We start from the raw sequence: 17,382 nt of genomic DNA on the forward strand, positions 1-17,382 counted from the left end.
TATCACCTCAAACTCAAGTGACGCACCTGCTTCAGTCTCCTGAGTATCTAGGACTACAGGCGCATAGCACCACACCCAGCTAATTTTTAAAATATTTTGAAGAGACGAGGTGAGATCTCCACCGCTATATTGCCTAGGCTGGTCTCAAACTCCTGGCCTCAAGCTATCCTCCTTCCATGGCTTCTTAAAGTACTGGGATTACCAGTGTGAGCCATCACACCCAGCCTGTGTTCTTTTATTCTACTATTGAAATTCTTTACTTTAAATCCCTTAAAGATACTGCCAGCAAGATGAGTTAAGAAAAATCACTCTTTAGTTATACAATGATACTGGACCATAAATACCACCCTAGCTGGCAATATAGCTTCAAAATACAAAAAGAAACTCCTCAGACCACAATGTTCTATTTAGGGCAAGGTCCACAGAAGGCACCTAGTAAGTGCTTGTCACATTAACACGGCCTAAAGTCATGATTCAGGTCACAATGTAAAGCTGACAAATCGTCAGTATGGTAAAGCAGCTAGTTGCTCTTAAAGACCCTACTGTGCAAGACAAACACTGATTTTATAAGGCTTTCAAAAATAAGCAAGAGCAAAAGGAAATATTAATAATTAATGACTTAAAAGGGATTCATGTAAACCTGTATCATCTGCTTTTGAGTCAACTGTACTGTATCAGATCCCAAGAACAGTACAAAAGATTCAGAGACTGACAAAAATGACTCTATAACTACGTACCCAGCTGTTCCAAGAGGTCATTAATAATGCTGAGGAGGCTAGTAACAGAGTTCTTGGCTTTTCTGGCATTGATCTCGGCTTCTTGAGCAGCCTGTGAAGCCTGTAAGGGAAAAATGAGGCAAAAAGTCCTGACTGTATGTTTTCATCTTCTTTAAATCTTTTTTCCCAATGACCCAACAAATTTAAATTTGCGGATTTTCTTCCCTTTTCTAACTTAGGAAATTTAAATCTCTCACTGCCTTTTTTCTTTTTTTTCCCGGTGGGGCTGCTGCATATCTTCATACTGAGGATGTTATTATTTCTACTTCATCAAAGTTACGAGTAGGCAGTCACGATGCCTACACTCACTAACTCACTATATTTGTATTTCAAAAATTATCTCCTTTTCTCACGTTCTCACTCAATAATATATGGAGGTATATTCATAGTAAAACCTATTAAGCAGAAAGAAGTTATTTTTTAAGAATGATTACAGAAACTATGTTTCAGAACCAAAACATGTCCTTTGGGACACTCTTAGGGACTTATTAGAAATGTCCTATTCTTTGAAAATTTTCATAGTTAAGTAAAGCTCTTCTGTAAACTCCCCTTCCACATGCAATGACCCAGCCACAATACCCCTGACATACATACTCGTTTATTGGGGCAATATAATTTACATTTTAAAAACCAAACAAAGGTAAATACACTTGGGAAATTCCATGAAACCTGAACAAATAACTGTGCATGAGTCATAGGAAACAGCAATGGAAGAGGAAGTATCTAAGTATCAGAAAACAGATGTTCTCACAAATAAATCTAGTTGAGATTTAAGTGAGTGGCTTTGAGCCTCTTACCACATAATTGCTTTTCCTAGTTTTGGGTCAGGACAACGCAAACATTTTGGGATCAAAACAATGTGAAGATTTAAAAAAGAACAAGAAAACAAGACAAAAAAACCTTCAAAAATAAATGATTAATCTCTGTCCAAATGGCAGCTGTCCTTATTAAGCATCCACAAACTTGTCTGCGAGTATAAAACGAGGGAGAAAGGACCCTGCCAGGGCCGGCCAAGAGCGATGTCCCTGCATTTAACCTGTGGTCTCCAGCCTCCTCTTTCAAAAGAATGAAGCTATACACCTTCATTCTTCTGGCTAAAAAATACATTACAGACTCAAATAATACTGGCCAAATGTTGGCCTTTCAGAGTTGACAGAAATACAAATGAGATAGTACATGTGAGGGTGGTTTGTTTCCTTAGAAGTTATTTACCAAAAATAATAAAAGATCTTCTTTCACCCTTTGACCTAAACCAAAATCCTTTTTTGAAGCTCCTAAAGAATACACTGTTTTCTTTTTTCAATGTTTTAAATCGAATGTTTCTATAACCATATTAAAAATGAAATCCATATATGCTCAACATATGTGAGAAATATCTATTTTTTTAACTTTATATTAATTTTTTTTTTTTTTTTTTGGAGATGGAGTCTTCCTCTGTGGCCCAGGCTGGAGTGCAGTGGAGTGATCTTGGCTCATCACAACCTCCACCTCCCAAGTTCAAACGATTCTCCTGCCTCAGCCTCCTATGTAGCTGGGATTACAGGCGCCTACCACCATGCCCACCATGTTGGCCAGGCTGGTCTCGAACTCCTGACCACAGGAGATCTGCCCACCTCGGCCTCCCAAAGTGCTGGGATTACAGGAGTGAGCCACTGCACCCAGACACCTTTATGGGAATTTTTACTTGAGCCACACCATGACAGAGAAAATAAGGATAATCCAAACCAACACCCACCCCCCACCCCCACCTACAAAAAGCATAATAAAATCAGGTGTTTGCACAGGGAGAGTTTCTTTTATCACTTCCCTAGAGTCTTCACTGAGATTAACAGGCTTTGTACTTCTTTTTTCCATCCCAAGGTGAAAATGACCCACACTGAGGGACTCTGTTTTTTGGCAGCAGTGAACAAAGGCCTCTTCCTTGCCACTGAAAGTGAGCAAGTAAACAAGTTCATGTATGTCATTACCATGATTGCTACACCCAACTGGAAAAGGAATATTCCTACTGTGACTCCATTAAAGTCGTTTCAAAGCAAAATATGGCATAGAACAGAAAAATGGACCTTAGTTCTTCCTTGGGCCATCCATTAACAAGTCAATTTTGTTATAAATGGTACCTTGCATACACATTACCACAAAAGGTGAAAAATTAAACTAGATGTAAGTTTCATATGTTTTGGTTGGGTGGTGGACAATGCCATCTTCAAAAATTTCTTATATACAAGAAACCTGTCTTTGTCTCTAAGGAGCAAGGTGCTGGGAGAACAAGAATAGGAGAAAAATTAACTTTTCGCTGCATTCCTTTTTTATTAACATTTATGAATTACCCATTGAAAAATATAAACACATACTTTTTAATGTCCTAAAACGTCAAACGTGTAAAACGATGTTTTACTTTTAATTGAGTAACTTTGGGACATGACAATTGTGCAACAAAAATACCTGGCAGAAGATCCAAATTCTTTGTCTTCTATGTAAGCTACTAACCCAATTCTTGACGAGACAACGTGATGAAAAACAGAAGTCAATATAAAAAAGATCCTTCTTAACAAGTGGGGGATCTTTATTATTAAACACTGTTCACTTTCTGCCAATGAACAAATATACCAAAACCTCTTACCATCCCTGCCATCATCATGTCCTGGTCAGCGTCATCTTGTTTTCGCTTTAGCTCTTTTTCTGCTTCCTGTAGTTGCTTCAACATATTGTTCACCTCATTATCCAGATCTGTAACTTCTGCAAAAGTTCTTTCAGCTTCTGCCTTGGTGCTGGTGGCATTCTAGGCACAAAAGCAAATTGCAATTTTTTTGAAAAAGCTTTCCTTTTTCTCAAGTATGCTCCCATTCCTTTTATAATTTGTAAAATGACTCAAAAATATAATTCAGAAACAATAATATATTGATTTATACTATCTCATGACTTACATTATCAATTTGGGTTATAAATAATAGTAAAAAAAAAAATTACTACCCACATGATAACATTTTGTATTTTATCTAGCACTTTCATTTGTATCCTCTTCTTTAATCCTGGAAACTTCTTTTCTATTATTGCCATTTTTAGCTGGGGTCACACAGATAAAAAATAATAAACATTTAATGGCATACACTTTCTACAACATTATATTGATTAGATGCTTTCACTGAGATAAAATTTAAATTCAAAGCTAGCTTGGTTTCTTCTTGGCAGTTCATCATAATGTACAAAAAGACCACAATCCTAAAATATGAGTATTTTATAAAAGCCAACTGTTCTAAGGAAACTAAGAGATTTCTGAGATTCTTAAGTACGTAATTCTAAAATTGCTCCAATCTCTCTTTTAAACAAAACAGACTGACCTTGAAATAAGAGAAAGCCAGACTAAAAAACATTATTCTTTAAGATGAATCCTAGCAGTGGCAGGTATGGGAAGTCTCTCCTAGGAGTAGCTTACATATGGCGATATGCTTGAAAGGGGGACTTGAAAGTTGTATTGATAAGGCACACTACATAGTATTGAAATAAATACCACCTCTCTGAGTCAAAGAAGAATGTTTATTTAGAAAAAGTCTGATTCTTTGTGGGAATGGTCTCTACAGACCTCTGAAGCCAGACCTCACACTGAGACACAGCAGAAATTTTAGAGTAAAGCACCCTTTTACTGATTCCCCCTCCTCAATCAATGTGGATACCTACTCTCACACCTAGTCAAAAGAAAAAAAAAAAGACAAATATGGTTTAAGACAATTTTACTGAAGTTCAGGGAAAAAGTCTGCAAGGGCTCTGAGGGTCTGGAAAGAAACTGGAAGGTGACTAGAGAAAGGTATGGGCAGGGACTCTTGGAGAAGAGGAAACGCACACCTTTTGGACAGCGCTTGCGATCCTCTCCGCCTCATGGGCCTTGTTCTTGGCCTCTGTGGCGTCCGCCGCAGCGTTGCCCAGGGCCTGCTGGGCTTCCCTGGTCTTTTCATTGGCTTCAATGATGGTCTGGTTGATGGCAGGAATCTTCCTTAGTGCCTCCTCTGCGGCCGTCTTGTTATCGTTCACACGCCTATCAAAATCTGAAACGAGTTCAAGGACACATTTGAGCTAAACTCCCAACAAGTAAAAAGGGGGCCTTTCAGGGAGTTCCAACTGAATTTTGTTTTTGAACAATGGAAGTCAGGGTAAAAAATGGAAGACAGCATGGGCTGAAGTTTTAGAAATTACACATCTCTACAGAAAAGGTCCCCCAGGTAGTGTTACAGAAATGTTCCCCGTTTCTGGAAATATAATTCTTACTTGAACAATGTGCTTTAAAATGCAGAGTGCTGAGCATCCCATTACCACCACCTCAACCATTATTAAAAGCGGTGGCAATTTATTTAGTGTTTACTGTGTGTCAGGTACTGAGTTAAGAGTTTTGTGTCTTTGACATAAAATAGGCTGTATGATTTTTATAAGAAAATTGAGGATTAAAGAAGTTAGATGACCTGTGGTGCAGGGTGCAAGGTTTTGAACCAAGACCCCCTGACACCAGAGCCCATACTTTGAAATACTATTTTTTTTTTTTTTTTTTTTTGGAGAGACAAGGTTTCACTCTGTCACCCTGGCTGGAGTGCAGTGGCACAATCACTGCTTACTGCAGCCTTGACCTCCTGGGCTCAAGGGATCCTCCCACCTCAGCCTCCCAAGTAGCTAGGACTACGGGTGTGTATCAGCATGCCTGGCTAATTAAAAAAAAAAAAAAAATTGTAGAGATAGGGTCTCACTATATTCCCCAGTGAGAAACTGGTCTTGAACTCCTGGCCTCCAGGGATCCTCCCTCCCAAAGTGTTGGGATTACAGGCCACCGTGCCTGGCCCATACATTCAACTAGTATCCTGTAAAGCATCCTGTAAAGCTTCTCTATTTATAGAACCTATGACTATTTTATCAGACATGAATTCACAGTTGCTCAGTGAATTGGTCACATTTCTCTTCTGTCTGGGGTGAAGAAAAAAAAAACCAACAAAGCATCAGATGCCACTGGCAGAGAAAATGAAAGATAATCTCCATTTACCTATGTAAGTTCTCTTTTTTTATTTTTTTTGAGATGGAGTCTCACTCTGTCACCCAGGCTGGAATGCAGTGGCTGGATCTCAGTTCACTGCAAGCTCCGCCTCCTGGGTTTACGCCATTCTCCTGTCTCAACCTCCCGAGTAGCTGGGACTACAGGCGCCCGCCACCTTGCCCGGCTGGTTTTTTGTATTTTTAGTAGAGACGGGGTTTCACTGTGTTAGCCAGGATGGTCTCGATCTCCTGACCTCGTGATCCGCCCATCTCGGCCTCCCAAAGTGCTGGGATTACAGGCTTGAGCCACCGTGCCTGGCCTGTAAGTTCTCTAAATAGGCATCTTGATTATGTGAGTTTGCCTAATAAGAAAATATCTTTAAAAAAAAAAAAAATCCATACTGAAGTATGCAGGGATAAAATGACATGAGTTCTGGGATTTCTCTTTGAAATGCTTTAGCATTAAAAAAGTAGGGAGCTGGGGATGAAGTAATAAATATGGTAAAAGACGTAATTAAAAAAAAAAATCACTCTAGTGGTAGAAGCATTTGCCCCTGTTATCTCAGCCTTTTCTACCTTTCAGGTTGTTGAGAATGTCATTAGCTTCTTGTAAGGTATCACGTCCCTTCTTTGCAGCTTCTTCGGCGAGGGCCTTGGCAGCATCAGCTCGGGCTAGGAGTTGGTCTGCGGTCTGCAAACACATGGCAGATGAGAGGATGAACCCTCAAAGCAAATCCCTTCTGTCTCCTGGACAGACAAGGCTCTCCAGAGGTGCCACCCTGAGACTTGCCAGCATACAACATGTTAGGGTGCTCTCTCAGCACTATGGTCTGCTGTCTGCATCAGAGAGACAAGATCACCACAGACCCATTTGGACTGTTCAAATGTTGCCTCAAGAAATGAAGCGACCTGCAAATCAAACCAACCTGCTGTTCAGTCTTTCCTTTCTCCAGAAGGTTCTTGACTTCAAGTTCCTTCCCTCTCATGTCTTCTCTGAGGTCCTCATAATCTTTCAACTTCTGGTCAATCAGACGTTCCAGATTCTCAGCTTCCATCTTTATGTTATTTGCTTCATTCTGTGAAAATCAAGTAAGATCACTACACTTTGGATAAAACATTTAAACTAATGAAAAGGTAGGCTTAGGAAATCTGTAACTCCTAATACTCAATTGATATTTTTAAAAGAACTGCACAGATCAAGATTTTATGGGCTTTCTTTTTTTTAAATGAGATATATTTCAGACTCACTGAAATTCACAGCATCCACATACAGTTTGATGAGTTTTGACAAACATATTTCTGCATAACCAACACCCCAATCAAGATACAGATTTCCATCACCCAAGAAGCTCCCTTTTCTCCCTTTCCACCTGATCTCTACTCCATCTTTCCAACACTGTGCCTGCCATTGTTCTGATTTTTATCATCATAGACTAATTCTGCCTCTTTTCTAATTCTAAATATACAGAATCAGACAATCTGTACATGTCTGAAGAGACCTAAACCTTTATGATAAAAATCAAGTCAACACCTCAGATATAAGAAGTGAAACTTAGTAAATCTCAAGCTTAATGCAAAAAATACACCATTTATACAGAGCTTGGAGTGAGGATCCATGATTAGAGTACAGATATTAAATAAAATCCTACCAATTCCAAAATATTTTACCTGCCCCACAACGTCCTGCTACAGTCCTTTAATTAAACCATTCTCTCTTATTTCTCTCTAGGTCTCTACTAGACAGAGCCTGGGAGTAAATGTCTACATGTACTCTGTTTTAACCAATTCAAATGTATTATAATTTGGATTTGTACTAAAGACTTAGGAGTGATTGTTCATATCTTCAAAGTAGTCTTTGCTATTTAATGTTTACAATCACAGGATTCTTTACCTTGACAAGTTTTTGTTTTTGTTTTTTTAAGAGATGGGGTCTCACTATGTTGACCAGGCTCGTCTTGAACTCCTGGCCTCAAGCGATCCTCTCACCCCACCTCAGCCTCCCAGGGTTGGCATTACAGGCGTGAGCCACCATATCTGGCTACCTTGGTAAGTTCTATTAGCGTATGTGAAATAGACTCAACTTTACCAGCGAGTCAGTGGGAGGACAGAGGGAGGTGCAGAGCAGTCGGCTCTCACATAGATTTGGGGGAGAGACAGGGTGGGGCTGTGCGTACAGGCTGCCCCCATACCTCCAGTGTCTCAGAGTCCAAAGAGCTCAGCTGAGCCACGCTGGCATAGATCTCCACAGCTTTGTCACCGGCCCTTTTGGCCTCCTCATGTACTCGGGCAGCTTGTTTTTCCAGATCCTGTGAGATGTTCTTCGCTTGTTCATACCTAAGACACAAATAATGTGATTTAATGACAACTTAGCTGCTTTTAGCATCTTAATGTTAACCAGATTAACATGATCATGTGATAATATGCCCAAAACCTCAAAGGAAATGCTATATTAAAATGCTTGCATTTTAATAACATTTTGCATATTTACATTTTCTCTTATCATTTCTATTTATAATGTATGGCTTGGCGGGTGCGGTGGCTCACACCTGTAATCCCAGCACTTTCAGAGGCCAAGGTGGGCGGATCACCTGAGGTCAGGAGTTTGAGACCAGCCTGGCCAACATGGTGAAACCCTGTCTCTACTAAAAATACAAAAATTAGCCCGGCGTGGTGGCAGGTGCCTATAATTCCAGCTACCTGGGAGGCCAAGGCAGGAGAATCACTTGAACCCGTGAGGCAGAGGTTGTAGTGAGCCGAGATCACGCCACTGCACTCCAGCCTGGGGGACAAGGGCGAGACTTGGTCTCAAAAAAAAAAAAAAACAACAACAACAACAAAAAACAAAAGAAAAGAAAAAGAAAAATTTTTCTATAATGTATGGCTTACCATATATTTTCTTATTTCAGACACCCTTTAAAGATTTGTAGTTCAATTATGTTTCCTCTACTTACTCTATATTTTTTTCTCTTCTTCATTTGTGCAGAATTTTAAGTATCATGGCTCATCTTGTTACTATTCTCTGTAGTTATAACAGTAATTGAATTAAACCAAATCTCTGTGGCTCCACATGCCCTTCTCTACTTACTGTGCCATTTCAAAAGCATGATTAACAAAGGAAATCTTACTGCATGAATGCATGCCCTGAATCCACTAGCATTTAATTTTTCATTGAATTACTGTTACTTACCAGAACATCTGAAGGGGTGTAAACCACTTTTAAATTATACTCACTTCCTATTAAGCTCTTCAATCTCAAATGCTGTTTGATTTTCTCCTGCCAATGTCCTCAAAAGCAGGTTGTATGCCTCAGTTGATGTATCATTGGCTGTCTTCGCCACTCGAACAATGTCATCAGCTTCCTGTTTATGACTATACAGATAAAACAAAAAATAAGCCATGAAACAACCATCTGATAGGGAAATAAGTAAAATTTAGGTAATGCTTACTTTATTATTATTATTATTTTTTGAAATGGAGTCTCGCTCTGTCACTCAGGCTGGAGTGCAGTGGCGCAATCTTGGCTTATTGCAACCTCCGCCTCCCAGTTCAAGCAATTCTCCTGCCTCAGCCTCTTGAGTAGCTGGTATTACATGCGTACGCCACCATGCCCAGCTAATGTGTCTTTAGTAGAAATGGGATTCACCATGTTGGCCAGGCTGGTCTCGAACTCCTGACCTTAGGTGATTCACCTGCCTCGGCCTCCCAAAGTGCTGGGATTACAGGCATGAGCCACTGCGCCCAGACTACTTTATTATATGTACATATACTAACATGGGCAAGAATTCTACAAATATTGGAAAACCTCATTCATTTGGAATTTTGCGATCATTTCAGCGGGGCTGAATTTATGAATAGCCTTCTAAAACTGAGATGAGAATATTTTCCAAAAAATTATTGGTATAAATTTATATGAGAAAATGTTTATAATTATAATTCTTTAGAAAAACTATTTTTAAATTTAATCGAGTAATGTATATATAAAACTGTGTATGCCAGCAAGACATCATTTATCTAATCATAAACAAATCCCACGCCTAATCTTTATTAACAACAATCTGCTAGTTTCACTCAGTTACTACAGTCTTAAATAAGTTAAAAATCTAAAAATGTTATGGTTTTGAGATATATAAATATGAACTGTCTTCAAGCCACTGTACTCTAATATTCAAAGTGTGAATATTCTAATGTAAAACTAAAAGGAAGAAAAGAGTATACACAGCCGATAACATCTTAGAAAAGAGAGCAAACCTTGCAGAAGTGGGTTATGTGGAAAGCGTTTATGGGTTATGGAATAAGACAACACACACACACACCATAACGGAAGCCACAACTTAACCATTAAACAGAGGTCCAGAAGTTACCGTTCAGCAAGCTTTCGAGCCTCTTCCGCCAAAAGAGTCATGTTGTTTGGGTCCCCCGTAGATTCTGGCTGAGTGACTGACTGCACAGGAAATAAAGCACTTATTCTCAAAAGACTGAATTATTTCAATTTAATAAAGCAAGAATCAAAACTAAATTTTTGTTAGAGGGCAAAAAGAACGCCTCTTCCTTTTTTTTTTTTTTTGAGATGGAGTTTTACTCTCGTTGCCGAGGCAGAAGTGCAATGGTACAATCTCAGTTCACCGCAACCTCTGCCTCCTGGGTTCAAGTGGTTCTCCTGCCTCAGCCTTCCAAGTAGCTGGGATTACAGGCATGCGCCACCATGACCAGCTAATTTTGTCCTTTTAGTAGAGATGGGGTTTCTCCATGTTGGTCAAGCTGATCTCGAACTCTCAACCTCAGGTGATTTACCCGCCTCGGCCTCCCAAAGTGCTGGGATTACAGGCGTGAGCCACTGCGCCTGGCCCCAAGAATGCCTCTTCTTATTTTCAGGGATCTTTATTTAATATCACCACCCTCGATTGCAGATTCTTTCTATTTTCAGTAAAGGATAAAGGAAGATTAAACTGCCTAGTACCATAGAAGGAACAAAGCTAGAGAAATAACCCAGATGTCCCTTGGTTTTTATCCAGTTTGTAATAACTGTTTCATGCCAACTATGAGCAATGTGGCTTTCTTGCTCCATAATTAGGGACAAATAGAAAGATGCATGGAGTCAATTTAGTTGAAGAAGCACTCCACTGCCAGTAACAGACTTGCTACAAATCCCAAGGGCCTCCCCCATCCCCACCTCAGACGTTTGCAATCACTTACCACATTGGCAGCAGCGACTTTTGCTTTTTCAAGTTCTCTGGACGCGATTTCAATCAACCTCTCTGTGTTCTCTACATGGGCACGTGCTTGTTCAGCCAAGTTTCCAGTCTCTTCAATGGTATTCCGGATATTTTGTAAACGGCTAATTTGGCTGGACAGACTGTTATTCACTCTCTGTAGGCGATCCATCAAATTCTGGTCAACATCTACAATGGTTTGCAGAAGAAAGTCTGTAAATTATCTGAAGAGGATCGTATCATCTCACATGAAATCTGAGGCCCTATGTATCTTTGCTCTTCAAACATAGCAGCTTTCTGCCAGGTTTCTGCAAAGCCCCTGGCATAGCTGGACAGCCTTTACCATGCCCAGTAGGTCCTTTTCTGTATACTCATCACACTTCTCCAGCCGTGTGCCCATCTGCCCACTTGACTATGAACTCTTTCTTACTCATCACTATATCGCTGGTCTCATGCAGTGGATGGCAAAGAGAAGACACCCAAGGAATGTTTGATGAAGGCAAGAATGACTGACTTTAATACCAGCACGTGCAATTTAGTCATAAATATACAACGTTGTTAAAAATGCTGCCAGCCCTAAAAGCCAAACATTTTTCAAAACCCAGAAAAAAACTAGGTTTAAAACATATGTTGAAGTATGACAAATTAAACTCATTTTGCATTTTAAACTAAATAGACTCTTCTGCCACCTCCATGCCCCAGCATATCAGTGTAATTTCTTTCAAACTGATCTCTGTTTTTGAATAGTTCTTAAAATTATTCTTTATTAATATGCTCATTCAACTTAAATCTCATACTCAGGTCCTAACAAATCAAAAGATAAAATATAACCCTGTTATTATTAAAACTTTCATGTATCATGAGGTTTTATTAATATATAAAAACCATTAAGTAAATTGACCAATTCATATTTCAGCATCATGCTCAATGTTGGGGTCTAAATTTTCTAAGGAATGTAAAAAATAAAATAAAAAATAAAAAAAGATGAGAAGTCAAAGGTAAGACCAACAAAGATGAATACAGGTTTGGAAAAAACTAAACTGAAGCAGGGCTACCAAATGCATGTACAGAGGTGATATTCTATAAACTCTTGCCTAACTGTGTATGGTGGTCCTGCTTGGAGGGTTACTCAGTTATTTGATAATGTAAAAATTTTTTGGCTGGGCGCAGCGGCTCATGCCTGTAATCCCAGCACTTTGGGAGGCCAAGGTGGGCAAATCACGAGGTCAGGAGATCAAGACCATCCTGGCTAACACGGTGAACCGCCATCTCTACTCAAAATACAAAAAATTATCCGGGCACGGTGGGCATGTGCCTGTAGTCCCAGGTACTTGGGAGGCTGAGGCAGGAGAACCACTTGAACCCAGGAGGCGGAGGTTGCAGTGAGCCAAGATCAGGCCACTGCACTCCAGCCTCGGTGACAGTGACTCTGGCTCAAAAAAAAAAAAAAAAAAGCAGCTTATGAAAACGCATGCCTTTCATGATTTTTAAAACTATTTTAAGACACCCTGAAATAGAACAGATTCAAAAAATGCTTGAAATTTCAACATCAAATAGTTTTTTATCTGTTGGAAAATCACCCTAGTTACTATATCTTAAAGCACTAAGTTTGTCAGGTTGTTTTTGAATTAGTGTTTAAAAAATGAAATAATTTATAATCTACAAGTAGTTTAAATATTGAGAAAGAATTTTATAAAACCATACTAATTAACCTTGCTTTAGGAGCCACATCTAAAGATTGGTCCACCTCACTGAAGTCACGCACTGTTCAATCATGCATACCTTTGACATCCTGGGCCTCACGAAGGAGGTCCATAACTTCCCTCTCTGCTTCCTTTAGTCTATCCTCGAAGGCTTGATCCGTCACCATCTCATCCCCAGTTCCAAGGTTTGCTATGAGACTCTCTAATTCCTGGAGCTTCACTCGATGATCAGCAACCTAAACACACGAAGAAAGAAAAGGGAAAGGTAGGACACACAAGTATTCCTGAAGAACTCAATCACACTTCCTGCAGGAATCATGGGCACTCCATGAATATGTAGTTCTATCCACTCCATGGATGTCTACTTCTGAAGAGAAGACATGGCTAGTTTTTCTTTATTTTTCTAGCTTCAAAAGAAAACCTTCAGAGTCATTCCTTTGACTTTATTTTTATTTATTTTTTTTTTTTTTGAGATGGAGTCTTGCTGTGTCGCCCGGGCTGGAGTGCAGTGGCCGGATCTCAGCTCACTGCAAGCTCCGCCTCCTGGGTTTACGCCATTCTCCTGCCTCAGCCTCCCGAGTAGCTGGGACTACAGGCGCCCGCCACCTCGCCCGGCTAGTTTTTTGTATTTTTAGTAGAGACGGGGTTTCACCGTGTTAGCCAGGATGGTCTCGATCTCCTGACCTCGTGATCCGCCCGTCTCGGCCTCCCAAAGTGCTGGGATTACAGGCTTGAGCCACCGCGCCCGGCATTCCTTTGACTTTAAAGACTGCATGCTGATGATTCTTCAGCTCTGACCTCTCCCTTGAGTGTCAGATTACCTTCGTGACATCTCCACTCAGCTCTCTGATAGGTATCTCAAACTTAACATCCAAAATTATACCTCTTACCTCTATTCTCCCTGATGAATTCTCCACCTCAGTAAATAAGGCCTCCAGCTACCTTAAGCAAAAAACTCAAGACACATCTTTATTCTTCTCTTTCCCTATCCTGTCCCCAAACACGCATATTTATCCAATCCAATTGAGGCTTCCCATTAAGCCCCATTCCTAACCATCATTGTTCACACAGCAGTCAAAAGCGCTCCTCTTAAAATATAATCTGGATTTCCTAGATTTTAAGAGTTTCTTCAATGCATTCTTATTGGATTTGGGATCAAATCTAAACTCCTTACTATGGTCATCACGGTCCCATATAATCTGTCCCTACCAACCTCTCCAGTCTTATCACAGACCACACTCTCTGCACTCAGCAGGCTCCAGCCACTCTCCAGCTCCCAGGCCTCTGAATACCAGGTTCCTTCTGCCTGGAACAAACCTACCATTACTTTTCACTTGGCTCATTCCTTCGTATCCATAAGATCTCACCTTAGATGAATTCTGTAGAGAGGCCTTATATAAAGTAGCTTCCCCCAGTTATTCTCCTTTTGTATTCTTCCTGGCACTTATCTCAGTGTTTGTTTTGTTTATTTATTTATTTTTTATTATTTGCCTCCCAACTGGAACATAAGTCTTTAAGAATAGGGACCACATCTATCTTGTTCACCACTTTTTCTATAAAGATTAGTGCACAGTAAGTTTCCACTCAATGTCTGCTGGAAGAATAAATGAATGCACTATTGACAGCTTACCTTATCCTTTACCAAACGGTAACAAGCTGGACATTCCTGGCAGCCAGGCCAAGACCGATTGTAGAAATAGTTTTCTTCACACTGGTCACAGCGATTTCCCACAAAGCCTTCTCTGCATTCGCAGCGACCATCGTCTTTGCACTGAAGTGAAAGAGACCCCTCGGGATGACAGTCACAGGCTGCAGAATAAGGAGAAAATAATATATAATTAGCAAAAGAAGGAAGAGTATATCTCTTAATTCAGACTGGCAACAATAAGCTGACTATACTATTGTTATAATTTTCTGAAAAACAGGACTATTTATGAGATATTAAATGGCTAAGTCTGTTTAGCAGAGAAAACGGACAGTTTTTAAAGTCAAAATGAGCTTTAAAGGAAAACGTGCAACCTTTGGGACACACTTCAGGTTACTTAGTAATTAGAGAAGTTATGAAAGTCTCAGTGCTCTTTTCATGTACTTCAAGAATTCATCTCTACCTTCAATTCTCCACTGTTTAATATTTCTCTAAGGAACTAGAAAACCCAAATGCTAATGCTTCTTTTGCGTTATCTTATAGTTTGTTTATTCACTGTGTTCTCTGAACTGAGTCAATTACTTATGCTACATTCCACAGGAGAAATGAAGGAATTCAGAAAGCAAAAGCCAATCTGTTCTGAGGCCCAATTCCAGGCAAGTGTTTATGCCAAAGAGAAGCAGATGTTTATACGTAATCATACCAAAAGGGCCCCAAGGGTGGGAAGCAACTACAGCCAGTAAGTCAACAAACACATTGTGAACAGAATCCTCCACTATTTCATTATCTGCACTAAGAATGCAGTCAATAAAGAAGTTTCGTTAACCACAGTGGGAAAGCTCAGTAATCAAGGGAAGACTTCCTTGGAAAAAATAAAAGATTGGAAAAAGGAAGAATCAGAAATGTTATAAAAGAAAACATACAAAGAAACCAGAGAAGGCTTTGATCTGCAGAGTTTTAGAAATGGATAATATTCATCAAATAAAGCATCTACGATGACTTAGGTACAGCCCTGACTATGAGCCAAGTGGCTAGACGGAGGGTGTCAAAGTCTTTTCTGGTCTTAAGACACTAACTGGAATTAGGGGAGGCTTAGAGTTGTATGCCACCAACACCCCTTACGTTTGCAGCCTTCAGGTCCAAACCCAAAGTGGTTGACCTCACAGCGCTCACAGTGCTGACCGGTGATGCCAGGCTGGCACTCACACTGGCCGGTGCGGATGTCACACTGCCCATTGGTGGAGCCCAAGGCATGGCAGTCACACCTGAAAATGAACACAGGACATTTCTCAGGCAAAACAAAAAAGACTTTAAGCAAAACCTTTTTTTTTTTTTTTAAGTATAGCACTGATCTTGTATCAGAAAACTGAATGGTAAGCGTTACTAAGATGGAATGTTAAGGGTTATTAAGCCCCTAAGGTTCAAGTAATTTTCATGAGTGGTACTCAGAACTTCTTTTCCTAACTTAACTGCTACCAGTGTTCTCCAACCTGGGACTGTATGGACACTAAGTAACAACTCTGAAAACAGAAGTTCCCAGGCTGCAACCCTGGAGAGTCTGATTCTAAGTGCCTCAGAAAGGACCTGGCAATTTGTACTTTTAAAAGGTTGTTCAGGTGATTCTGGCACAGCTGGGGCCACTGTGCTCCACTCCTTTCTTTCAATAGCTTTATTACAATTCTCCAGCATTGCCCCTGAAGGATGCCTTGCCTACATTAGGCACTCCAGGAATTTCTGAACAGTCAACTATTAAACGTAACTTATAAAAATTCATTTTTTATAACAGAAAGAGCAAAGATTACTTCCACCAAAGGCACCTATGTCTCACCTCTCACAGCCTTGCCCACTCTGCAGGTTGTAGAATCCAGGGTCGCAAGCACCACAGTCCCGGCCAGTCACATGAGGCAAACATTCACATTGCCCCGTCACGGGGTTACAGTTGCTCTGCTGCTTCACTGTCCCATACGGATTGCAACTGCAGGCTAAGGCAGGAAGACAGAGATGGCAAAAGACACAAATCACCTGAGAGAAATACTAAAATATAAACAATCCAAAGAGATTCTTTAGACTTGTGTTGCCAGGTTGGTAGCTGCTGGTCACATGTGGCTACTGAGCACTTTAAATGTGGCTGGCTGGTCTGAATTGAGATGTGCTATAAATGTGAGATACGCAATGGATTTTCAAGGTTTAGCATGAGAAAGAATATATATTTCATTAATAATTTTTATTGATTACAATAAGAAATAATATGTTAGATATATTAAATAAAATACATTAGTATTCATTTCACCTGTTTCTTTTTACGGGACCACAGGTGTCAGATGCCATGACTGTCCTTTTTATACTTTTTTAATGTGGTGACTAGAAAATTCTAAATGACAAAAGCACTTCACAATGTACTTCTATTGGACTAAACAACTATACGTATTTTAAGAGACACATAAGAATTCTCACAATAAAGGGACATTTAACTGTGACAGAATCTGGTTAAAGGCTGATTACCTTTGCATTTGTCTGCTGGATTGGGAGCCAGGGGATTTCCAAAAAATCCGTCTTTGCACCGGTCACAATAGAAGCCAGCAGTATTATAGATGCACTTCAGGCATTCTCCTGTCAAGCGATTGCAATTTCCAACTGCGTTGGGATCAATGTTGTCATTGCACTGGCACAGGCGGCAAAGTCTCACAGGGCCGTTTCTACCTAGGGGGTCTCCAAAGTAGCCATCATCACAGAGCTCACATCTCTTACCTGGGGATGAGACAATCTGATGTTATGAGAAAGAAAAGCCTTAGATGTTTTTGGTGCTAGATTACCACTGGCTACAGGTAGTCCAGAGTAATCATCACATGAGAGAAGACATGGTGCAACAAAGGGCAAAAGACCTGGGCTGCAGCCCTGGCATGGGGCCAGATCACCAGAGTGACCTTGAGCACATCTCTATTTCCTCACTAGAAAGCAAGCACCTGGTCTGCCTACTTCACTTCAACTGTTATGACAATCAACCCAAATCATCTATTAAAAGTGCTCTGTAAATGAGT

The 17,382-nt window shown here is 40.1% G+C and overlaps 1 protein-coding gene across 2 annotated transcripts in view; it reads right to left on the minus strand.

Moving 5' to 3' along the window:
* LAMC1 (laminin subunit gamma 1) overlaps positions 1 to 17,382 on the minus strand; it is a 121,044-nt gene that overhangs the window by 4,347 nt on the left and 99,315 nt on the right. For both annotated transcript variants that reach the window (XM_021929676.2, XM_021929679.2), the window contains exons 14-27: positions 16,847 to 17,092; positions 16,173 to 16,326; positions 15,467 to 15,609; positions 14,330 to 14,508; positions 12,779 to 12,935; positions 10,980 to 11,185; positions 10,148 to 10,227; positions 9,018 to 9,155; positions 7,976 to 8,120; positions 6,713 to 6,862; positions 6,363 to 6,477; positions 4,617 to 4,816; positions 3,397 to 3,555; positions 738 to 837 (exon numbers count right to left, since the gene is read on the minus strand). In XM_021929676.2, the coding sequence (XP_021785368.1) occupies positions 738 to 837; positions 3,397 to 3,555; positions 4,617 to 4,816; positions 6,363 to 6,477; positions 6,713 to 6,862; positions 7,976 to 8,120; positions 9,018 to 9,155; positions 10,148 to 10,227; positions 10,980 to 11,185; positions 12,779 to 12,935; positions 14,330 to 14,508; positions 15,467 to 15,609; positions 16,173 to 16,326; positions 16,847 to 17,092 (2,172 nt within the window). The remainder of the gene's footprint in view (positions 1 to 737; positions 838 to 3,396; positions 3,556 to 4,616; positions 4,817 to 6,362; positions 6,478 to 6,712; positions 6,863 to 7,975; positions 8,121 to 9,017; positions 9,156 to 10,147; positions 10,228 to 10,979; positions 11,186 to 12,778; positions 12,936 to 14,329; positions 14,509 to 15,466; positions 15,610 to 16,172; positions 16,327 to 16,846; positions 17,093 to 17,382) is intronic.

Source organism: Papio anubis, chromosome 1, assembly GCF_008728515.1.
Source record: "Papio anubis isolate 15944 chromosome 1, Panubis1.0, whole genome shotgun sequence".
Classification (NCBI taxonomy): domain Eukaryota; kingdom Metazoa; phylum Chordata; class Mammalia; order Primates; family Cercopithecidae; genus Papio; species Papio anubis.